At 37.8% G+C, this 25,742-nt stretch overlaps 2 protein-coding genes and 1 pseudogene across 2 annotated transcripts; 2 read left to right on the top strand and 1 right to left on the bottom strand.

Annotated features, from left to right (window-relative positions):
• The first annotated feature begins 700 nt into the window (after positions 1-700).
• LOC118908080 (olfactory receptor 1013-like) lies at positions 701-1,618 on the top strand. The gene has a single exon (XM_057507071.1). It carries the CDS (start codon positions 701-703, stop codon positions 1,616-1,618), a length of 918 nt encoding a protein of 305 aa, XP_057363054.1.
• An 11,250-nt stretch (positions 1,619-12,868) lies between these two features.
• LOC118908077 (olfactory receptor 1013-like) lies at positions 12,869-13,786 on the top strand. The gene has a single exon (XM_036877139.2). It carries the CDS (start codon positions 12,869-12,871, stop codon positions 13,784-13,786), a length of 918 nt encoding a protein of 305 aa, XP_036733034.2.
• A 1,472-nt stretch (positions 13,787-15,258) lies between these two features.
• Positions 15,259-16,201, bottom strand: LOC118908019 (olfactory receptor 9G4-like; annotated as a pseudogene).
• Between the last annotated feature and the right edge of the window lie 9,541 nt (positions 16,202-25,742).

Raw genomic sequence — 25,742 nt, forward strand, 5'->3', positions numbered from 1 at the left:
ACAAGCAACACTACAAACTGAGAAGAAACACCTTCAACAAAAAAATAAATGGATATTACAAAGTAGACAAAAAAACAAGAAAATATTAATTATAAAAAAATCAACCATACCTAAAAGAAATAATAAATAACCAACCTGAAATTTATAATTCAACATTGCTATAGCCATTAACAGGAGACCATTAGACTGAGTTGGATTTCATACTTTGGCACCTATGTAAGCTAACCAAAACCTGAGCTAGAGTCAATGAATCCCAGAAAATGAAACCTAAGAACTATCAATCAAAACAGACAACTAGACATTCCCTAATAAGGCAACCATTTAAGCTATTAATAATCAAATTCTTACTTTGCTTTGCTCCATCTTCTGTACACAAACTTCTCCCCTTCCTCCTGTCTGTAGACAGCTCCTAGCCACCTTCAGTTTGATCCTGCATGATTTGAATTGGTGTTTGCTAAAAGAAAGTCTTGGAAACTTTCATGTGCCTAAGTATCTTTTAAGAGCATATAACTAAAAATCTAAATGTATTCCTGCAAAATGAAATTTGTTTCTAAAACAAGCAATTACATTGCTGGATCATGGACTTTAAGATTTACTAGTGGTACAATGTTATTTATTGAGCAAAATTCCATTTCTTCAGAACAGAAATTCAAGCTGAACTCTCCTTTTTTTCTCCTCCCAGGTGACATTCCTTAGAGCCATGGAGAGCAGCAACCACACGGTGACAGAGTTCATCCTGCTGGGCTTCAGCACAGACCCCGTGACGCAGCGGGTCCTCTTTGTGGTATTCCTTGGCATGTACTCTGTGACCATGGTAGGAAATATCACCCTCATGGTGCTGATATTCAATGACTCCCGGCTGCACACACCCATGTACTTTTTCATTGGGAATCTGTCTTTTCTGGATCTCTGGTATTCCTCTGTGTACACTCCTAAGATCATAGTGACATGCATGTCTGAGGACAAAAGCATCTCCTTTGCTGGCTGTGTAGCTCAGTTCTTCTTCTCTGCTGGGCTGACATACAGTGAGTGTTACCTGTTGGCAGCCATGGCTTATGACCGCTATATGGCCATCTCTAAGCCACTGCTTTATTCACAGGCTATGCCCATAAAGCTATGTACATTTTTGGTAGCAGCCTCATACCTCGGTGGCTTTACCAACAGTTGCATCATCACTAAAAGAACTTTTGACTTGAACTTCTGCAGTGATAATATCATTGATGACTTTTTCTGTGATTCGTTTCCATTACTCAAGTTGGCCTGTGGCAGGAAAGATGGCTACCAGACTGTGCTGTACTTCCTCCTGGCCTCCAATGTCATTATCCCTTCTGTGCTCATACTCGCCTCCTACCTCTTCATCATCACCACCATCCTGAGGATCCGCTCCACCCAGGGCCGCCTCAAAGCCTTCTCTACATGCTCCTCCCACCTGGTCTCTGTCACCTTGTACTATGGCTCCATTCTCTACATTTATGGTCGTCCCCGATCTACCTATTCTTTTGACTGGGACAAAATAGCTTCCACATTTTACACTGTGGTGTTCCCCATGCTGAATCCCATGATCTACAGCCTGAGGAACAAGGATGTGAAGGATGCTGCGACGAAACTCTTCAAATAAATAGAGATTCTCTCCTTCTGAGGACATGGAAAGACAGTTTTGGTCAGGTTTACATTTCAAGAAGAGCTTCCTTTGTTTTTCATCATGATCAAGAATTCTTATGATACCAGTTAAAGAATTTGCAAATTTTGAGATGATAAAATCCAAAAGATCTAAAATGAAAAATTTAAGCATAAAAAGTAAAGATTCTACTGAACTGCATGTTACTCTACATTACAAACAAACTTTAAAATGCAAATTTTAACTCTGGGGCAAAATGTGTTCCCTTCTCAAAGCAAATAAACCTTTAAGCCAAAATCAGTCAAAGAGAAAAGTAAAGTAGGAGAGATCCGTTTATTACCTATAAGAAGTCGTCTACTCCTGTTCACCTGTGTCTCTCCAGACCCAGCTGTGAAGGACCCCCAAAAACCTCTTTGGTCCCTGCATACACTCACCTCTCCACCCCGTTATAATCCCCTATTTATATGGAGATGCATTCCTTCTCTTCACCCCTTGGACACACCTTTTGATATGGAGGTGCACTAAGGCCAGGGAAGAGATTCTGGAAATATTGCAATTTTACCCACACAAAACTTGCCCCTTTTTCATAAACTGACAGGACCACTCTTTTATCATAAGAAAATATTTGGCTGTCAGATATATGTAAGAATAGTATTTATATAGTTATTTCCTAGAAATAGGACCAAATATTCTGAAGTAACTTTTAATATTTTCCTATGACTACTAATTGAAAACATCACTGTCCATCCCCCTAACAGAATCTCTTAAGAATTTTTTTGTGTTTTCTTTTTTACCCAGAAGCATTTGCACAAAGACCCAGAAGCACCTGAAATAAGTCAGTACAATTAGACTCAGTAAGCATGATCTGTCCAATTTCTATCTCTTACACAGGTTCTCAATTAAGGAAAAATCAAAAAAGTTCTTACAGATATGCTTTTGTGAATCACTGTTTAACTCCCAGGTTCCTATTTTCTTTCATAGGGGTGAACCTATGAGGATTTCAACACCCGAGTTGTGAGATTCTGAGCATCAAAACATCATTATGTGATATAAAGTAATACCTATAGTGAGATGAAGCAATTTAAGAAATAAAAGTCTATGAGTTCACATTGCTTAAAAGAGAAAAGTCTATACAGTAAATATATACAGGCAGTGATAAAAAAAAATGAATGAGATGCATTAATTTTGATCTTTAAAAGTAAGGCAATGATAATATAATTTATGTTGATAAAACATGAGTATGTCCATATTTCTGCTGGTAAAAGCAGTAATTACAAAATACGAAAGAAAATAAAATGGAAGGACATTGTCCTAAAAAATGTAGGCACTCCAGACAGAGCAGGAAGCCTCATCAGCACCAGCAGTGGTTCACATGAACCTGAAAAGTAAATCCCAGGTGCACACTCAGCACTAGGGGTGACATAGATCGCTACTGACACAGGCACAACTGTTTAATTCCTGTATGCTAGATGTAGACAATGTTGTAGAACAGAAAGCCATTTATGCCAGCGCACTCTCATTTCCTAAAAGAAATTTCTGTATTTCCCCTAATAATATTATTCCTACAAAATTTATTTTTTAAGTAATATTAACAGATCTAATTGGTCTACATTAGTAGTAGAAAATCAGTTATTTAATATCAGTTAGGAAAGACTAGAAAATACATTATTTCAGAGGGAAACATCCGTAACTAAAGTAAATTTGGTATAATAAACCTATCTTAAAATATCTTACTACCATAAATCCTAATACAGAACTACCAAGGAGATGATCAGCCTACTGGTCAAGAACTCCTGATTTGATCGTTTTTTAGAGAATCAGCCAAATCTCATTCACCAAATAATTATCAGTGTATACCAGATACTGTAACTTTCATTGGCTTAAGTGTAGAGTCCTATTATTTTCTGTATGGAAAAGCTAACTCAACTCTAGACTCAAGTCTAATCTAGTAAGAAGATAAAGTATAGCTAATAATAATTTCAGGAAGACAGAACAATCAATAAGAACATAATAAAGTCTAACTAAACATATTTTAGAAAAGACTTTACAATGTTGAAATGTAAGTTTGGCGGTTAGTTTTACTCACCATTGGAAATATTTCACCTGCAGTTGGGAGGGGTTCAGCAGAATCTACCATATTATTTTGAAATTACACTTTAAAGTCCTGAGGGAATTTTATTACTCATATCATAATTGAAATTTAAAGTCTTAAAAGAAAGGTTTTTCTAAGGTGCCTTTTAGACAAATGAATTCTAATAAACATTTTTTAAAAATACATGTGTTCTTGAGTGTTCTTGTTCATGCAACAAATCTCTTGGACTTACGTGTTTAATTAAAGAAAAATAAACTCCTGGTGGTATTACACAGCATAGAGGATGTGTAGTGGGCATTGCTGGGTTAGCAGGGCTTGTGATATGCCCCACATAATACTATTAGGGTGTTTATATTTAAGTTCGGCTTTGTGTCTATTAAAAAAAAAGGGGCAGGAGGAGGAATAAGGATCTATATCGCTGAAACTTACAAAATTACTACAATAACTTCCCATTGGATAATTACAAACAACTCTCTACCCACTTCCCTAAAAGACTGTGGTCCACTCACTCTTTCTTAGCACCATATTTGAATAAGTTACCTGGTAAGCTCTACATTTTCTTATTGTTAGATTGGAGTCTCTGATCATCTTGTGTTTATGTGGTTGCAGTAATTTTTCTTTGAAAGAGAATGCTAAGGGAATTTTAAAAGTTATACTACTAAATCCTCTGGGTTCCAAACATAACTTTGATTTCATTTTGTGTCACTGACTAATATCTCTCTGGTGATTGGGGTTAATCACCATACCCAGTAGAATGACCTCTCTCAGATCAAAGCATGAGGAGCCTCAAATGTCCAGAGTATATCCAGATTCCAAATGACCAGAGCATTCGGGGTGTTCCCTTGGGGAAGCATTCCACTCTTGTACACATAGACTTCAAAATAAGATTTTATGGGAATATAAGCTTATGGTTAGGTGGATCAGTTTACAGTAGACTATTTCATGTAATAATGAGAGGCTGTCAGAGTTGTCCAAGAAACAGACACCAAGGTGAAACAAAATCTGCAAGGGTTTTGTTGTGGGAAACAGCTGTGCTGGAGGAAGAGAAAACAGAAAGGGAGCCAGAATAAGTAGCAGTACCACCAAATCATGATACAAGAATGACCACAGTGAACAGTAGAGAGAAGGAAGGATGGGCAAAAACATACTAGACCATTGTTCAGTCTTAGATTGCTTCAACAAGGTCATCACTGGGAGATGCTGGAGCCAACATTAGCAGTCAGGGGAGGCTAGTGTCTAACAGAAATGGTCCTGCCTTGATGTTCCTGGTGTAATTACTCATTAGTTGGGAATGGGGAAATGTGTTTCAGATATCACCACCTAAGTTCTTTGCACAAATACACTCTCTGTATTTAAAACACTGAAAGGCTCATTTAGCTGGCTGCCACAGGGCCCAAGACCACATCATCCCCTTGGTTCATAGAGATGTAGCTTCTTGATAGCAGGAAGATGGGCCATATTGGCTGCTGTTTTAAACAATGCAGTATACTTACTGGAAACCTGAGCAATCACGATTGAGTATTCATATAGCTATTCCTTGATTTTATTAGGATAATTAACTTGTGAATGATGGGGCAAATAACAGAAGCAATCATTTATGTAGGTTGGAGGAGACTGTTATGATCCCTTTGCCATCTAATGTATTTCTTCATAGAGGTAATGTTTGGGGGGATACCATGTTCATGAAAAGGATATTATGTAGATCTACATCCACAGACACTAGCAGAACCAAGTTGCTGTGAAAATGCTATGTAAACAAAATAAATCCCAGAAAACGTGATTATTGCTGAGAGGAAAGTCAGTACCTCTGCTATTCTGGATTAATCAGAAGTACTCTCATTTCATCACTATATAACCCTCTTGTTCATAGTAATCCCAGAGAGTTATGGGTTATCAGAGGCATAGAGGCAGCCTCCGCTATTGACATGCGGCACACTGACAGTAGAAGTAGCCGACTTGGTCTTGGTGAGAAGAAAACCATGCTGCTGAGCCCAGTCCACCTGCTTTCATTGTTTGTAGAAAGGCCCATTGAACATGAGCTGGGTTTGTAGGGAAAGAGCCTGACTAGTATTTAGAGTATGTCACTTCAACCACCTGGTTAGTAAGAGCCCCTTAGTATATGTATGTGTGGACAGAATTGTGTGCATATGTGCGCACATAAGGAGGTTAGACATCTTCTAAACAAAGTCTCAGATTTTGAAGACTGAATAAAATGTAAGCCTTTCAGCCTCAATCACACAGCCAGTGACTTCAACGTGGATTATCTATCCCTGAATGGCCACAATGTCTTCATTTATTGTGATCCTGCTCAATTACACAGTTCTTGAGGGTATAAATTTCTTTTGGCTCCAATCTGATTCTCTCTACTTCATTTCCCAACATGAAAGTTACTATTCCTGGATGCTTTCTCCAAGTTGCTTACCTGTAATACTTGTTCACTCCTGACCTCCGTCTTGAAGACCCTCAATTCCTTTCCCCTCAGACAAAGGAATGAGTGCAAGGTGAGGAATTGGGGTCCCCACCCTTGCATCTTTCAAGTCTTTAAAGAAAACACCAATCTCTGCATATCTCCCCAGGGCTATGATATTGCATTTTCTTTACTCTCTCAGTTATGTTTAGGGGTAGCAGTTTAGCTTCTACTTGACCTTCTTACAATAATAATCTTCCTTCCAAGGGTCAGGAATGGATAATTAAAATCAATATTCTGTATTTTTAACCCATGTGATTTCTGTCTGGGTAAATAATGAGTGGTTAGAAAGCCAGTCCTGTGAACCCACTATGGCCAAAAATACCTTTCACATCATTTCCATTAGCCTCACTGGAAAGTATGTACCTCTGCTGTTTTCTATCTCTGCAGTTTAATATTGGCTCAGAGCCAGTATTCAAGAATTCACAAAAGATCTGGGTACTTCCCTTTTCACAGTGTAGTTTAACCTCACAAATATTTGCAAGCCAACCACAAGAAGGTTTGAAGGCTGATGTACCTTCAGTGTCCCCCTTGGCTAACTTTCAGGATTCTTCCTCAAAGAGAGACTTTGCTTCACCATCAGTCTATGGTCTCAATGGCTATGAACTAACTTAGGTCAGAAAATTATGTAAGAAGTTGAATTCACAACATCTTTAGCTAGTTCATGTCCAAGAAAGATGTTACCCTGGTTGGTTTCCCAACTACTTCATTCGTAAGAACCAGCTAATGAATGAGACATTGCCACAAATGTCTGGACAACAAAATACCTGGTAATATCTATAGTGTGTGGTATTTTGGGTAATTACTTCCATGCTGTCTCTGATAACTAGGCACTGCCATCTGTCTTTCTGGCTCTCTTTCAGTAGGGTAGTCCGGGTTCAAGTTTCAGTAGAAGCCAACTCACCGCATGATATTTAATATATTATTTGCATGCCTCTGTGCCGCAGAAAATTTATCACTCAGTGCCTTCTCCTCCACTGGTCCTTCATTCCATAATGTCACTGTTGATCCTTAGGTAAGTTTCACGCTGCTGGATGACATGAATTACCAGTGTCCCATTTCCAAGTGCAGTTGGTTTATGTGTTCAATCTTCAAATATGTAAACCATCCAATCCCACTTAAATAGTATTTCTTTCGACTGCTTCTAGAACCAGCATCAGTTATGAACTTGACAGATACCAGATGGCCACTTAAACAAGGCAATTCTGGAGAGGGTGTAATAAAGATAGTATTATGAAAGAATGTGCCTGGTATAGGCAACTCCCAAGAAATAGTGTACTAACTCTAGAACTAATAACTTCAGAGAATTATTAACTCATCTATTCCTGAAAATGCTAGAAGTGAAAGAGGTTATGAGCAATGGAGAGAGAGCTTTGAAGTGGGTCACTTGGCAGGAGCTAAGGTCTAGGTCCAGGGTAGTATTTCAGTACTGTTATTTAATAACAATAACACAGTATTGGTTGCTTTAATATGCAGATATATGCATATGAATGTGTATATATAATATACATAATGTATGTGCACAAATGTTTACTCTAGCTTCTATAAAACTCAAGAGAGAATGCGAATGCAAATTGTGAATGATTACATTTTCACCAGAGAATTGTAGATAAAAATCTTTTTCTCTCCATTATGAATTACTACCCGACTTTGTCAACATTCAGTTTTGTTTAATTGTCTTGTTAGTCATTTCCCCAGCCTATGAAATCCCACGAGATTTCAAGAATCTACAAACCTGGGTGTCCAGAAGCAGATACAAAAGATCCTGGTAAAGGCAGATTTGAATTCTGTTGATGCTGTTGCTGAGAATTTTAGGTAAGATACCTAATTCATATATGAGAGGTAGGGTGAAAATTTCACTTGTTCCTTATAACCAGTACAGAGGTCATTAGCACACTAAGGTATTATAAGTGCTGAAGAAAAGACCTCTTGAAATATCTTCACCATCTTCCTATCACAGTGTTTAAACTTCTGAGAGTTCAGAGGAAGAAGTAGCATTTCTCATTATTAGATGTGAAGAAGAGCGATTAATATTGCAGACGAGGATGTAGGAGGAGAAAAACTGCACAAAGAAACAAGCAACTCTCAGGAAGCACTTACGGAAGAAACAGCGTTGTGAATATCCAAAAAGCAACTGGGGCAGCAGCAGAAGGGATTACTGGAGGTTACTAGTCTGGAGGCCAAAACACATCCAAAAGAGTTTAACTTTCTTTCAGTTTGATATTCTTCAGGAAAGCACAAAGGCAGATGATATTTTTGAGAAGAATTCCAGACGAGAGAAGCTTATCTCTAAATACAGAACATTATATTTTTTTCTAATTTTGGATGGGAAATGAATTCTTTGACCTAAAAAATAAAAAATGCTACCTTAGTTAGGAAGCATAACACGGTAACTGATTAGCAGGCCCAGCCAGGTTGCCATCATCTTCTGGCTCTGATGAACAAAAACAGAACTCAGTTCTTCAAGCCAGTCTCTGCCCAAGGATATGTGTGCCCTGTCGTTTCGGTGTTGGTGTTAGTATTCAAAGTAGATCTGTTCATAGCTCATCTTCATAATGTATTCACAGTATGCAACATATCCTTACATTTGTAAACTTGAGTTTTCACCACATTGTAATGCAGGCAAGATTCCTGTGATAAAGAATAAGAATACAACGGATGTATATTTCAGTATTTCTCATATGTGATCTATGGACAGCTTACCTCATAAGCACTCAGAATGCTTTAATGAAAGCAGGTTCCTGGGCCCCACCCACAGCCTGCTAAATTAGGAATTTGGGTATGGGTGGGTGATTCTAAGGTGCATGAATTTGAGAAAAAAGGGTTGAATGTTTATGATGTGCCTGGTGTTGCCTTTAGTCCTTACTTAACTATCTCCTTAAAACAACGCTAAGGAGAGGTAAGTTATTCCTGTCTTACATATGAAGAAAATGAGGCTTTACAATGTTGACTAGTGATGGAGAACTTGAAACCTTGTTAATCACCTGAATGTCAAATGCCTTTTCTATGACATCCTAGGTGTCTGGTTTGAGCAGTCAGCTGTGATTTGAATGGCATACTTCCTATCCATCATGACGTATAAAGGCAGAAAATGTGTCACTAATGTGAAAAACAACTTCTTACAGACCCCCTCCATTTGGGCAAAGATTTGGTAAGGCTCTTTTGTAGGCCGATTTCTTTATTTCTTCTTATTACTGTCTGCAAAGGATACAAATGTTCAGCGATTACTGGTGTCAGGAAGTGCGTGTGGGATATCAAACCTGCTGGTGGCTTAAGGGTAAACTGACATCATTAGAAGCCACACAGGAAATCGGTTCTACTGGTTTATTTCCCTCCCATTGCAGGTAGAAAATGCATTCATTTATTCATGAAAGATTTATTGTGTGTCTTTTATATGCCAGTTACTATTCTTGGCACTGGGCATATAATAATGAACGAAAGAGATTAGAAAATTCCTGCTCCATGGAGTTTACATCCTAATGAGCTCCCATCTCTGCTTGATTCCAGTGACCTAGTAGACCCACAAACATGCAGTTGGGATGCTCTATCACCACAGGTGGTTTTATCATTCAGGGTATTGTCCAGTTATTTTCTATTCCTCCACACAATTCCTACAAGAATCCATAGAATCCCAGTGTAAAATACAAAGCTGTAGAGTTTCTTAACAGGGTGATAATATCCTTTAAGGAGCATATTTAAATTGCCTGTTTGGATTTTTTGTCTGCCACAAATATCAGAGACCCTATTTCCATTTAATATGTAGTAGACAGTGATGAAATGTTTTGCATCCAAGGGATAATCCCAGAGAAAGAAAAATGTCCCACCCTCTACATCCGGTGTCCTGATAGACATGTGTGCATTGAGGAAACACCTTTACAATTATGTGAGTTTGAAACCTACTCCACTCTACAAGTAAACACAAAGTATATTTTGCAAGGTTTTACTTTACATGAGCTTGCCTAGGAATTCAAAATTGGGGGAAGATTGTAATTTGTTTTGTTTAGAGCTTTATCAAGAATTATTCACCTTGTCGGAAAAGTCTTCTTACAATGTAAATACCACTCAGTATTAATTTCCAACACACTGGTCATGATTTTACATATGTAAGTATCCATTTCCATTTCACTAAGTGTTCCAGCATTGATATTTGGAAATTCACATTATTTTACAAATAAATCCTGTGACTATTACCATGTAATGATTATATTGTGAAGTACTTTTTCTTGTATCACCTTTACACTGGAATTAGGATGTTTTTGCTTACATATACATACACACTTTTATAGGTAGGTTATATTAACTTTAAATATCATGTTAGGACTATAATAGTATAAAGTGGAAATTCTGAATGTGATAGCATGGAGAACTATTACTACATTTGATATCAAATTGGAATAAGTGTCATTTTAAGCATTGTACATGGCTAGTTATAAAAACTGAAAAGTAATGCTAAGTCCAAGGTTCTTAGACCCCAAAAGGAATGCAATGATATCATACATTCTTCAACATGGCATAACAAGATAATTTATTTAGGCTCCACTGTGAAATTTCTTCGTGATTCTCAATTTGGAATTTGAAAAGAGATGCAAAAGAGTTCATGGTTCTGAGGGAGGTGTGACTGAGAAATAGTCATAGAGATACAATGATGCTGGTTTTGAAGATGGAGAAGACATGACAAGGAATGTGGGCAACCTCTAGAAGCTGGGAAAGACAAGGAAATGGATTCTTCTTTAGAGCCTCCAGAAATTAACACAACCCTGTCAGCATCTTTATTTCAGGACGACTGCACCCATGTTGTACTTCTGATCTACAGAACTGTAAAATAATATATCTGTGGTGTCTTAAGCCACTGAGTATGAGTTAATTTGTTACTGGGGCAATAGAAAACTAAAAGAATTGTGAACTGATTTTTGACAAAGGTGCCAAGATAACTCAGTGGCAAAAGATTAGTTTTTCAACAAATGGTGTTGAGATAACTGGACATTCACCTGCAAATGAATGAAGTCAGACCCCCACCTGACACAATGTACAAAAACTCAAAATGGATCACAGGACCAAATGTAAGAACTAAAACTACAGAAATCTTAGAAGAAAACAGGGCAAATTTTTATGTGCTTAGGTTAGGCAGTTGTATTTAAATAAGACACCTTTGAAAGCAAGAAAAGAATAAAAACAGAAATAGGATTTTATTAAATTAAAAACTTTGTATATCAAAGGAGACCATCAAGAAAGTAAAAAGGTAACCCAGAGAATGGGAGAAAATATCTGCAAGTGATATACCTGATAAGGGACTTGTGTCCAGATATAGAAGAATTCTTAAAATTCAATAATAAAAAGACAAAAACAACTAATTAAAAGATGAGTCAAGGACATGAATAAACATTTCTTCAAAGAAGGTAAATAAATAACCAATAAGCACATGAAAAGATGCTCAACATCATTGCTCACTAGAAGCTAAATCAAAGCCACAGTATTATATTACTGCATACCTACTAGAATTGCTAAAATAAAAAAGACAATAACTTATGGTGATGATAAGGAAAAATTGGGATCTCCACACTTTGCTAGTTGGGCTGAAAAATGGCACAACTAATTTGAAAGACACTTTGGCAGTTCCTCAATAGATGTACCATGTGACAGAACAATTCTTACTCAAGATCAGTTAAAAGATATATCCATACAAAACTTGTACAAGAGCACTTAGAGCAACTTTGTTCATAACTTTCAGGAAATAGAAACAATGAAATGTCCATTGACTGATTAATGGGTAAAGAAATAATGGTATATCCACATAAAGGAATGTTATTTGGCTATAGAAGGGAATGAAGAAATGATGCAAGCTACAACATGGATAAAAAGAGTATTTTAGCAAGGTGTTTTTGTACAGAGAAATATGATCTCAACTTCCTGTCCTTGAAAATAAGAATGCTTCTTTTCTTCTGGCATAGGAAGGGCAGCTCTTATATGAGAGTTTTGTCTCCTCTTTTCAGGAAGAAAAGGGTACCTCAGAGTGTGCCTTTTTTATCTGCTGGTTTTTTTTTTTTAATGGAAAAGCTCAAAATAATCCTAAGGCAAAAAGGCATATTTTGGGGTGGGATATTGTGCCACCTTTCAAAGGTCACCAACTTCTAACCCACAGGGAATTTCCCATTTCCCATTGGCTTTGAACAACTTGTCCACTTGTAGCTGGGAAATTGGGAAGAAATTTTTTCCCCTCAGTATCTAAATTTAATTAGCACCACTCCTGTTTTGTTGCACACAATTATACAATTTTATTTTCTTAACATCATCTAACATTAACTGAAAATATTTATGTGTTCATTTGCTCATTTATTATCTATATCTCCCTTCTAAATAAAATCTCCATAGAGTGTCAGCTGCACTGCTGTATTCCAGTATCTAGAAAGCACCTAAGGCTGAAAAATGTTTTCTTAAAATCTGAATAACCCAACATTAGCACTAAAGCTTTCCTATTAATAAATGCATTTTGTTGAAATGAGTATGTTGAGGCTCAGAAAATTCCGAGAAGCTGCCCCTGTCATGCAAGATTTCTGCCCAGCTCTCCCTTAATTTAATATCCATAGCCTCGAACACATCTTCCAGGCCAATAACAGAGAATGCCCTCATTTGGTGTTGTTTGAGGGAATTAAACTCTTCACTCTTGCTTTTGTAGCTGAGGTGTCTTTAGGCCATGGAGAGGAGCAACCACACGGTGACAGAGTTCATCCTGCTGGGCTTCAGCACAGACCCCGTGATGCAGCACATCCTCTTTGTGGTATTCCTGGCCGTGTACTCTGTGACCATGGTAGGAAATATCACCCTCATGGTGCTGATCTGCAGTGACTCCCGGCTGCACACACCCATGTATTTTTTCATTGGGAATCTCTCTTTTCTGGATCTCTGGTATTCCTCTGTCTACACGCCTAAGATCCTAGTGATCTGCATCTCTGAGGACAGAAGCATCTCCTTTGCTGGCTGTGTAGCTCAGTTCTTCTTCTCTGCTGGGCTGGGGTACAGTGAGTGTTACCTGCTGGCTGCCATGGCTTATGACCGCTATGTGGCCATCTCTAAGGCATTGCTTTATGCTCAGGCCATGTCAAAGAGACTGTGCATCTGTTTGGTCATATATTCCTTTATTGGAGGTGTTGTTAACTCAATCATACTCACCAGCAACACATTCACATTGGATTTTTGTGGTGACAATGTCATTGATGACTTTTTCTGCGATGTCCCACCCCTTGTAAAGTTGGCATGTGGTGTGAGAGAGACCTACCAGGCTGTGCTCTTCTTCCTCCTGGCCTCCAATGTCATTACCCCTTCTGTGCTCATCCTCGCCTCCTACCTCTTCATCATAGCCGCCGTCTTGAGGATCCGCTCCACCCAGGGCCGCCTCAAAGCCTTCTCCACATGCTCCTCCCACCTGATCTCTGTCACCTTGTACTACGGCTCCATTCTCTACATCTACTCTCACCCCGGTTCCAGCTATTCCCTTGGGAGGGAAAAAATAGTGTCTACATTTTACACTGTGTTGTTCCCCATGCTGAACCCCATGATCTACAGCCTGAGGAATAAAGATGTGAAAGAAGCTCTGAAAAAACTCTTGAGTTAGCAAAATCTGAAGTCTAAATTGACCTACATTCCTGAATCAGTGAGCTGGGAAAATGGCCTACTGTGAGAAAACCTTGGAAACCTGGAGTGAAAAACACCTTTTTTCTTGTGATTAAAGGAATTCTAATGAAAAAGAGTTTGTTTCTTTGTATTAGTTTCTTTTCCTACAGCGATTGAACCATAATTTATATATAAAAGATACATTTAATATAACTTTAATATAGTTCTTAAAAAGTAGTATCGCAGTTTAGTGGAAAACAAGAGTACATATTACCTCTGGATATCACATTAAATTTTACTTTACTATCTCTTCCCTGAGATTGAACCAGTTTTCTTCCCCTCTTCCTGATGGGCATTCTGGAATATAAATAAAATGTAATATAGACTCTGGACATAGGTAGACTGCATGCCTAATTCTTCTTGTCCAGTCCTTACAGAACTTCTATGTAAATGGAAGAATAAGGCACATTAGAATATTGTGATGAAAAGAGAGAGGATAGCATGTGTTATTTAATGTATGCGGATGGAAAGGAAGATCAGAATATCAATGTTAATACAAATGGCCAAGTGGCTACAATGATATGTTCTAAAATTTTTATTTAAATTCACTTTTTTAATGTGCTCATTACAGTCGCTATAATCTTCAATAACAAAATTGACATCTGAGGTACAAGCTACTCCTTCATAAAATGTCACAAAATCTTAATAATCCTTAATTTGTAGGGCTGCTGTAAAGAGTTTTGTAAAAAATATCAAGTAAACCTGTCATGTGCTGAGTATTGAGTTTTACGTTTCTTCATCCTTCAAATCTCCTGCTCGAAAAATAAGAAGTAGCTTTACTGGCTCTAGAACATAGTGGGTGTTGCTGGTTGGTATGTTCATTTCAGTTTGTTCCCCTTGGTGCTGATATTGTTCTTCATGGGAATATATAGTGGCATGAAATGAGGGAAAGAATGGCAGAATGTTCATTCTCTGTGGACAGATGGCTCTTTCAGGGTGACACCCAATTATGGAGACACATTTTTCTCTAAGAATTTAGAAAGATATTGGATTGTTTGTGTAATTCACACATCTGAAGCCTTTTGTTTCAGGCACTTGAACCATTCCAGATCTCTTACATACTCAATAAAATTGGATCACCAAACTTCAAAGTCAAACAGTGTGTGAAAAACCATCTGATTCCTCTATTCTTTTCAGAGCTTCCCCAGGGCAATCTAGAGGATGCATTGTATGAAACTCTAGTTCTGCAAAGAAGCCGAATACAATCTTGTGGTTTATCAATCCAGCCAATATTATGGGTTAAAAATAATTTAATCACAACAAAATTATTTTAAAAATTAAGAGTGGTTTCTTCAATGTGTCATTGTTTTAAGACTAAGTTGTATTTACTTAAAATACAGCAACGTTTATAAACAGGTGTATAAGCCAATAATTTGGATAGTGCAGTCAGAACATTCTGCAGAAAGATCACATTCATCTCCTTGCCCTTATGGTCTGTGTTTCTTTCCATAAGGCGTTCTTGACATCTTTGTTTCTCAGGCTATAGATGAGAGGGTTGTGCAATGGGTTGACAACAGTATAGAAGAGGGACGCTAATTTGTCTCTTCCAAGGCAGTAAGTGGAACTTGGCCTTGAGTACGTGAAGAGCAAGGTTCCATAGAAGAGCATGACAGATGAGGTGAGAAGCACAGGTAGAGAAGGCCTTGTGTCTTCCTGAGGCTGAGCGGATCCACAGGAAAGCCAGAAGGATGTTTACATAGGAAATCAGGATGTCAAGAAAGCTGGAGAGGACCGTGAAGCCCACCATACCAAGGAGGACATTTTCGTAGACATGGGTATCAGTACAAGACATTTTTACCAATGGTGCTACGTCACAAAAGTAGTGGTCAATGATATTCTTACCACAGAAACTCAGGCAGAAAGTATTGGCAGTATGGGCTATGACATTCAAGAACCCCCCCATGTAGGAGCCAGCAATGAGTGCAATACAGAGAGAACTGGACATAGCACTTGAATAATGTAGTGGGTTACAGATGGCTGCATGGCGGTCATATGCCATGGCCGCTAAGAGGTAACACTCAGTGTAGGTTACAGCACAGGAGAAGAAAAACTGGGCCCCACATCCTGCCAAGGAAATGCCCTTATCTTCTGAGACACAAATTGGCAGGATTTTGGGAGTATACACAGAGGTGTACCAAAAATCCAAGAAAGACAGATTGTCAATGAAAAAGTACATGGGTGTGTGCAGGCGGGAATCAATATGGATTAAGATAACCAGGGTCATGTTCCCTGACAAGGTTATCAAGTAGAGCATCAGAAATATTCCAAATAGAATCAGCTGCCATCATGGATCTTCTGAGAAGCACACCAAGATGAATTCATTCAGGATAGTGAGATTTCCCACTACCATGTCCATAAAGGAGAGAGCCTGATAAAGACTTCAAAAAAAACCAAAAAGTAATTTTCATGATTTTTCTATTGTACGAAATGAACAAATGTATCAATTACATCACCAATTACTAGGTAAAGGCTTTTTAAACTTTTATTTATTTCCCCTACGTGTAGTTAATATACAATATGATATTGGTTTCAAGTATACAACAAATCTATCTTCATTATTAGATGCTCACCCTAACTACTGTAGTTGCTATGTGTGAACATAGTTGTTACAGATTTATTGTATTCTCTCTGCTGTGCTTCCATCCCCATGACTAAGGACTCTCTAAATTGATAGAAGTTAAGCCTGTGACTTGGTAAGACCACAGGAATTGGTATTAGAATCTGATTTTTGAATTAGGGCTTTCACTTTGTCATTGTTTAGTGCAGGCATGTCTCATAGTCTAACCAAACAGTCAAGAAAAATGATGCCCCTCACAGCTTGGCTGATTGAATAAAAAAGATATTCATAAAAACACCCAGGCCAGCTTGCCACACAGAGAGGAAAGCCCGTGTGAATATGCTGTATGCAAGCCAGGAAAACAGTCATTACCAGGAGGTGTGTCAGTTGTCAACTTGATCATACACTTCCAGCATCCAGAAATGTAGGCAGATGATCCAGAGCATCTCCCAAAGCAAATACCATGAATACCACAAAATGCCTGTATAAGGACAATTCAATGCCAATATGCATCCTTAATTTGTGAAACCTAGCCAATGTCATGTGAAACATGAAACTGCTGTGTTTTACAATTCTGGGGAAAATCTATTCTGTCTGTGACAATTCCCTTACCAGGTTGATGTTTTTATGAAAGTCCAGGAGAGGAGGGATTAAAGATGGTGGCATGAGAGGTGAGACAGAGACCACGTATAATATGAAAATATAATTATTACAACTAATCCTGAAAGAGCAACAGGAAAGAAGGCTGTGCCAGACTGCATACACCTGGAGGAAAAAACAGACCTCACAGAACAGGGTAACATACCAAATCTGTGATCTGGTGGGTGGGACCCATACCCTTCCATCACAACAGCTCATGGGCAGGAGGAGGAAAAATGGAGCTGGGAGGGGGTGGAAGCCTGGGACTGCTGAACACTTAGCCCTGGAGATCTGCTCTGGGAGCACAAACATCCATTGCATGGTGCTCTGGTGATTAGTGGGGTTGGAAAGCCAAGACAGGTGGAGTACCTGGAGAGACTGAGATTACAGCTGCTTGTGGAAAACAGAGATCCATATCTGGATGATCTGGATGGGCAGAGACTTCCTAAAAGCGAGAGGGCTGCTAAAGAGGCAAGGATTGCACAGAGCTTACTGTTCAGGAGAAAGGACAGGTAAACAAAATTGCCCTGGTGCACTGTGCCTAACAGGTTGGGAACTTTCATGATCTCCAGGAACTCCATCCCCATGGCTGGCTATGCAGCTCCAAGGCACCCTACTATGATATGCAGCCTTCTGTGCCTTCCTCCCAGCCAGTCCACACTTGGCTCGCAAACTGGCAAACCCTGCCCTGGTGTCAGGCCAGCCAGAGGGAAGCCTATAGCAGCTACAAACACAAAGCATAGAGGCTTATACCTGTGTGTTTGGCCCACTGATTCTGGTAGTGGAGACAGGCATAGTAGCCAGGAAGCAGGAAACAGCTCTTTCCTTCCCCCAGGCACAAGTACCACTCCCCTGTGACCCCTGACATTGCTGCAGGGCCTGAGCAGCTCCAGAACGTAGAGCTTCTGGGCACTAGAGGGTACCACATAAAAATATGAAACATCAAAAGAACCTGGTTCAAAGCAAAATCTTAACACCACCAGAAAAAGGATCAAGTGAGACTGAAGTAATAAATATTCCTGAGAGAGATTTCAAAATAAAAATCATAAACATGCTCCTGGAGGTACAGGAAAAATTTTCAAGAACTCAGGAATGAACATAGGACTGAGATCCAATTGTTGAGGAACAAAATGGATGGTATTAAAAGCAGATTAGATATGGTGAAGGAGAAAATGAATGAAATAGAAATTAGAGAAGTGAAATACAAAGAAGTTGAGATACACAGAGAAAAAAGAATCTCAAGGAATGGAAGAATACTGAGAGAACTCTGTGAGCAATTCAAATGGAACAATATTCGTATTATAGGGGTACCACAAGAATAATAGAGAAATAAAGGGATAGAAATTGTCTTTGAGGAAGTAACTGCTGACAACTTCCCCAATCTGGGGAAGGAGATAGTCTACCAGGCCACCGAGGTGCACATGTCTCTGAACGCAAGGGACCCAAGGAGGACAGTACCAAGACACATAATAATTAAAATAGCAAAGATCAAGGATAAGGACAGACTATTAAAAGCAGCCAGAGGAGAAGGAAGATCACATACAAAGTAAAACCCATCAGGCTATCATCAAAGTTCTCAGCAGGAACTTTACAGGCCAGAAGGGAGTGGCATGATGTATTTAATGCAATGAAGCAGAAGGGTCTCAAACCAAGAATACTCTATCCGGCAAGATTATTTAAATTTGAAGGAGGGATTAAACAATTTCCTGATAAGCAAAAAGTGAGAGAACTTACCTCCCACAAACCATCTTTCCAGTGTATTTTGGAGGGACTGCTATAGATGGAAGTGTCCCTAAGGTTAAATAGCTGTCATCAGAGGTAATAAAATGGGATAGACAAAGAGTACAGAATATGATACCTAATATATAAAGAATGGAGGAGGAAGAAAAGGAGGGGAAAAAAGAAGAACCTTTAGATTATGTTTGTAATAGTATACTAAGTTAGTTAAGTTAGACTTTTAGATAGTAAGGAAGTTACCCTTGAACATTTGGTAACCACGAATCTAAAGCCTGCAGTGGCAATAAGAACATGCCTATTGATAATTACCTGAAATGGAAATGGCCTGAATGCACCATCAAAAGACATAGAGTCACTGAAGGGATAAAAAAACAAGACCCATCTATATGCTGCCTACAAGGGACTCACTTCAACCCCGAAGACATACACAGAGTAAAAGTGACGGGATGGAAAAAGATATTTCATGCAACTAATAGGGAGGAAAAAGCACGTGTTGCAGTACTTGTATCAGACAAAATAGACTTTAAAAGAAAGAAAGAAACAAGAGAAAAAGAAGGATATTACATAATGATAAAGGGGTCAATCCAACAAGAGGATATAACCATTATAAATATCTACGCACCCAACACTGGAGCAGCTACATATTTGAAACATATACTAACAGAATTGAAAGGGGAAATAGAATGTAATGCATTCATTCTAGGAGACTTCAACATTCCACTCACTCCAAAGGACAGATCAACCAGACAGAAAATAATTAAGGAGGCAGAGTCACTGAACAACATATTAGAACAGATGGACCTAACAGACATCTACAGAACTCTTCCCCAAAAGCAAAAGATTGCACTTTCTTCTGAAGTGTACAAAGAAAACTTTCAAGAATAGATCATACACTAGGCCACAAAAAGAGCTTCAGTAAATTCAGAAAGGTTGAAACTGTACCAACCAGCTACTCAGATCACAGTTATAAAACTAGAAATAAATTATGCAAAGAAAACAAAAAAGCCCACAAACACATGGAGGCTTGACAGCATGCTCCTAAATCACTAATGTATCAATGAACAAATAAAAACAAAGATCAAGCAATATATGGAGACAAATGACAACAATAATTCAACACCACAAAATCTGTGGGACACAGAAAAGGCCATGCTAAGAGGGAATTATTTTGCAATACAAGCCTACCTCAAGAAAGAACAATCCTATATGAAAAGTCTAAATTCACAATTAATGAAATAAGAAAAAGAAGAATAAATGATGCCCAAAGCCAGTAGAAGGGGTATGTAATAAATATTAAAGAGAAATAAATAAAATAAAAAATAATATACAATAGAAAGAATCCTAAACAAAATAGATAAACCCCTAGCCAGATTTATCAAGAAAAAAGAGAGTCTACACACATAAACAGAATCAGAAATGAGAAAGGAAAAATCACTATGGAATCACAGAAATGCAAGAATTATTAGAGAGAACTATGAAAAATTATATATTAACAAACTGGATAACGTAGAAGAAATGGGCAACTTTCTAGAAAAATACAGCCTTCCAAGGTTGACCCAGGAAGAAACAGAGAATCTGAACAGACCAATTATCAGCAACGAAATTGAATTGGTAATCAAAAGACTACCTTAGAATAAATCACCTGGACCAGACAGCTTCACCACTGAATTTTAACAAACATTTAGTGAAGACCAAATACCCATTCTCCTTAAAGTTTTCCAAAAAGTAGAAGAAGAGAGAATGCTTCCAAACTCATTCTATGAGGCCAGCATCACTCTAATACTAAAACAAGGCAAAGACACCTTAAAAAAAGAAAATTATAGACCAACATCACTGATGAATATAGATACAAAAATATTCAACAAAATATTAGAAAACTGAATTCAAAAATACATCAGAAAGATCATCCATCATGATCAAGTAGGATTTATTCCAGGGATGCAAGGATGGTACAACATTCGAAAATGCATCAACATCATCCACCACATAAACAAAAAGAAGGATAAAAACCACATGATCATTTCCATCGATGCTAAAAAAGCATTCAACAAAATTCAACATCCATTCATGATAAAAACTCTCAAAATGGGTATAGAGGACATACCTCAACATAATAAAGGCCATATATGAGAAACCCACAGCCAATGTCATACTTAACAGGGAGAAACTGAAAGCTTTTCCTTTAAGATTGGCAACAACACAAGGATGCCCATTCTCTGCAATTTTATTCAACATAATTCTGGAGGTCCTAGCCATGGCAAGCAGACAACACAAAGAAATAAAAGACACCTAGATTGGTAAAGAAGAAGTTAAACTGTCATTGTTTGCAGATGACATGATATTGTACATAATAAATCCTAAATAATCCACTCCAAAACGACCAGATATAGTATCTGAGTTAAGCCAAGTTGCAGGATACAAAATTAATACATAGAAATCTATTGTATTCCTATATACTAACAATGAACTAGTAGATAGAGAAATCAGGAAAACAATTCCATTCACAGTTACATCAAAAAGAATAAAATACCTAGGAATAAACCTAATCAAGGAAGTAAAATACCTATACTCTGAAAACTACAAGACACTCATGAGAGAAATTAAAGAGGTCAGTAACAAATGGAAACTCATCCCATGCTCCTGGCTGGAAAGAATTAATATAGTCAAAATGGCCATCCTGCCCCAAGCAATATACAGATTCAGTACAGTCCCTATCAAAATACCAATGGCATTCTTCAACAAACTAGAGCAAATAGTTCTAAAATTCATATGGAACTACAGAAGACCCAAATAGACAAAGCAATCCTGAGAAGGAAGAATAAAGTGCGGGGGGGATACACTCACCAACTTCAAGCTCTACTACAAAGCCACAGTAATCAAGACAATTTGGTACTGGCACAAGAACAGAACCACAGATCAATGGAACAGACTAGAGAGCCCTGATTTAAAGCCAACCATATATGGTAAATTAATATATGATAAAGGAACCATGGATATACAATGGGGAAATGGCAACCTCTTCAACAACTGGTGTTGGCAAAACTGGACAGCCACATGCAAGAGAATTAAACTGGATTGTTGTCTAAACCCATACACCAAAGTAAACTCGAAATGGATCAAAGATCTGAATGTAAGTCATGAAACGATAAAATTCTTAGAAGAAAACATAGGCAAAAATCTCTTGAATATAAACATAAGCAACTTTTTCCTGAATGCATCTCCTCAGGCAAGGAAAACAAAATAAAACTGAACAAATGGGACTACATCATGCTTAAAAGCTTCTGTACAGCAAAGGACACTATCAGAAGAACAAAAAGGCATCCTACAGTATGGGAGAATATATTTGTAAATGACATATCTGACAAGGGGTTGAAATTCAAAATATATAAAGAACTTGTATGCCTCAACAGCCAAAAAGCAAATGACCCTATTAAAAAATGGGTGGAGGATATGAACAGACAATTCTCCAAAGAAGAAATTCAGATGGCCAACAGGCACATGAAAAGATGCTCCACATCGCTACTTATCATAGAAATGCAAATTAAAACCACAATGAGATATCACCTCACACCAGTTAGGATAGCCAATAAAGAAAAGAATAGGAACAAGTGCTGGTGAGGATGCAGAGATAGGGAAACCCTCCTACACTGCTGGTGGTACTGTAAGCTAGTTCAACCATTATGCAAAGCAGTATGGAGGTTCCTCAAAAAACTAAGAATAGAAATACCATTTGACCCAGGAATTCCACTCCTAGGAATTTGCCCTAAGAATGCAGTTTCCCTGTCTCAAAAAGACATATGCACTCTTATGTTTACTGCAGCACTATTTACAATAGCCAAGAAATTATAGCAATCTAAGTGTCCATCAGTAGATGAATGGATAAAGAAATTGTGGTACATATACACAATGGAATATTATTCAGCCATAAGAAGAAAACAAATCCTACCATTTATAACAACATGGATGGAGCTAGAGGGCATTATGCTCAGTGAAATAAGCCAGGCAGGGAAAGACAAGTACCAAATGATTTCAGTCATCTGTGACGTATAAGAACAAACAAAAACTGAAGGAACAAAACAGCAGCAGACTCACAGAACCCAAGACTGGACTAACAGTTGCCAAAGGGAAAGGGACTGGGGGTGGATGGGTGGAAAGGGAGTGCGAAGGGTAATAAAGGGCATTACATTTAGCACACATAATATAGTTGGGGTCACAGGGAAGGCAGTATAGCACAGAGAATGGAAGTTGTGAATCTATAGCATTTTACTATGCTGATGTACAGTGACTGTAATGGGGTGTGTGGTGTGGACTTGATAATGGAGGGAATTTAGTAACCACAATGTTGCTCATGTAATTGTATATTAATGAAACCATAATTTAAAAAATGCATCACAGGGATAAATCTAAGAACTAAAACTATAGAAGTCTTAGAAGAAAACTGAGCAAATCTTCATGTGTTTATGATAGGAAGTGATATTTCAAATAAGATGCCAAAGGAAAGGAAGAAAAAAAGAAACAGAAGTTGGACTTTACTAAATTAAAAACTTTTGTACATCAAAAGAGACCATCAAGAAAGTAAGAAGATAACTCAGAGAATGGAAGAAAGTATTTGCAAGTCATATATCTGATAAGAGACATGTATCCAGAATATAAATGATTTCTTATAATTCAATAATACAAAGACAAAAATGACTAATTAAGAGATGAATCAGAACTTGAATGAGTATTTCTGCAAAGAAGATAAATAAATAGCCAATAATCACTTGAAAAGATGCCCAACATCATTAGTCATTAGGAAAAGATAAAGTAAAACAGCAGTATTATACCACTGCATACCTACTAGGAATGCTAAAATAAAAAAGACAGACAGTAACTTGTGGTGCTGATGACAAGGAAAAATTGGAATCCTCATACTTGGCTGGTGGGGTTGAAAAATATCACAGCTAATTTGGAAGACAGTTTGGCAGTTCCTCAATGGATCCACCATGTGACCTAACAATCTTACGTATGATTGATGAAACGATACGTGCATACACAACGTGAACAAGAATGGTCATAGCAGATTTGTTCATAACTGCCAAAAAGTAGAAACAATGAAATGTCCATCAGTTGATGAAAGGGTAAACAAATAATGTTACATCCATATAAAGGAATATTATTTCACAATACAAAGGAATGAAGTAATGATGTGTGTTACAACATGGATAAAAAAGTTTATTTTAGCAAGGTTTTTTGTACAGAATTATTTTGGTCTCAACTTCCTGTCTCAGCTTCTTTTCTTCTGGCACAGGGAGGGCAGCTCTCATATGGGAGTTTTATCTTCTGTTTGAGGAAGAAAAGGGTACTTCAGAGTGTTCTTTTCTTTTGATTTTTATACTTGATTTATATGTGAATCCCACATTTCTCCCTTATTATTATTATTATTATTATTATTATTATTTTTTAAATAAAATGCTGAAGTGGTAGGTAGATGCAAGATAAAGGTAGAAAACATAATTTACTGCTGTAAGAGGACAAATGTAGATGATCGGGTCTGTGCCTATAGAATAATTATTAATCCAAGCTAGACAAGGGTAACAAAACATCCACGGATGCAGAAGATTTCTCTCAAAACAGGGGGGTGAGATTCTAAGCCTCACCTCTGTTGATCCCCAATTTCTCACCTGATGGTCCCCCTGCGACTGTGCCTGTCTTAGGTTGTTCCTCCCTTGAGGAATCTTACCCGTCTCTGGCTAACCAGCCATCTTCCGGGGCCATACAGGGAAATGTAAAGTTGGTAAGTGAGAGAGAAGCAATATTCTTCAAAAAGGTTAGCTTTTTACTTCTTTGGAGATTTATGCCCTGTGGCTTCTATGCCCAGTATTTGTCCTGAGGTATCTTTACCACTTGGAAGAATTATGATACTTGGTAATTTTTGATATGAGGCACGAATTCTACTAAAGGGTCATAATCAGGAAGGAAGAAGAAAAGCTATAGAAGTAGCAGACGGAAGAAAACATGGGAAGATTGATTATTTCTTTGACATATCTTCTTGTAGAGTAACATAAGCATGTATAGGTTTTAAAATACTAATTAAATTGTGTACACACATTAACATAATAGGAATACAGCTACATAACAAAAGCAGACCTACAATTACCAGCCATCTCCAGTGAAACCAAGAAAACCAGTTAGGCACCCTAGGCATTTGTGAAAACTTAACAATGATATGATGGATATTGTGTAACTGAATTTGAATAGTTGGAGAAAAATCAGACAAATTAAAACTACACATTCCTGGGAACTGTTCGCATCCCATGTGTTCTTTTAAGAGTAGATAGTCTGTAGTCGCAAAATTTTGGAGCGCTGCAACTTGCACTTCTCCTAATTCTTGGTTGAGTTCCGACAGTATAGATCCAGTCAAATTTGTTGTTTTACTGTATGCACAGGCCAGCTTAGATATCTCCTTCTTCATTCCAATGGCAAGTCCAGGAACCAGTGGGATGAATGCAGCTACAACTGCAGCAGCACCAGGATCTTTGTTGAAGTTTTTTGATGATCATCTTCTGGAATGACTCTTCCAGAGGATGTTGGTGTGGGAAGTTCTTCTTCATATCGTATCTTAATTCATTTTCTGGGTTGCCAAATTAGGCTTTGATCCTCTGTATAAACACAAACATACCCTTTGCCCCAGGATGGCCAATTTGACGATATTAATTCTTCCTAGCCAAGAGCATGGGATGAGTTTCCATTTGTTAGTGTCCCATTTAATTTCTCTTAAGAGTGTCTTGTAGTTTTCAGGGTATAGATCTTTCACTTCTTTGGTTAGGTTTATTCCTAGGTATTTTATTCTTTTTTATGCAATTGTGAATGGAGTTGTTTTCCTGATTTCTCTTTGGTTCATTGTTAGTGTATAGGAAAGCCACAGATTTCTGTGTGTTAGTTTTGTATCCTGCAACTTTGCTGTATTCTGATATCAGTTCTA

This window comes from Manis pentadactyla, chromosome 9, assembly GCF_030020395.1.
Source record: "Manis pentadactyla isolate mManPen7 chromosome 9, mManPen7.hap1, whole genome shotgun sequence".
In the NCBI taxonomy this organism is placed as follows: Eukaryota; Metazoa; Chordata; class Mammalia; order Pholidota; family Manidae; genus Manis; species Manis pentadactyla.

What these genes read in the sequence shown, in the direction of transcription:
- LOC118908080 (XM_057507071.1), top strand. Translation starts at nt 701, where the DNA reads ATGGAGAGCAGCAACCACACGGTGACAGAGTTCATCCTGCTGGGCTTC.
- LOC118908077 (XM_036877139.2), top strand. Translation starts at nt 12,869, where the DNA reads ATGGAGAGGAGCAACCACACGGTGACAGAGTTCATCCTGCTGGGCTTC.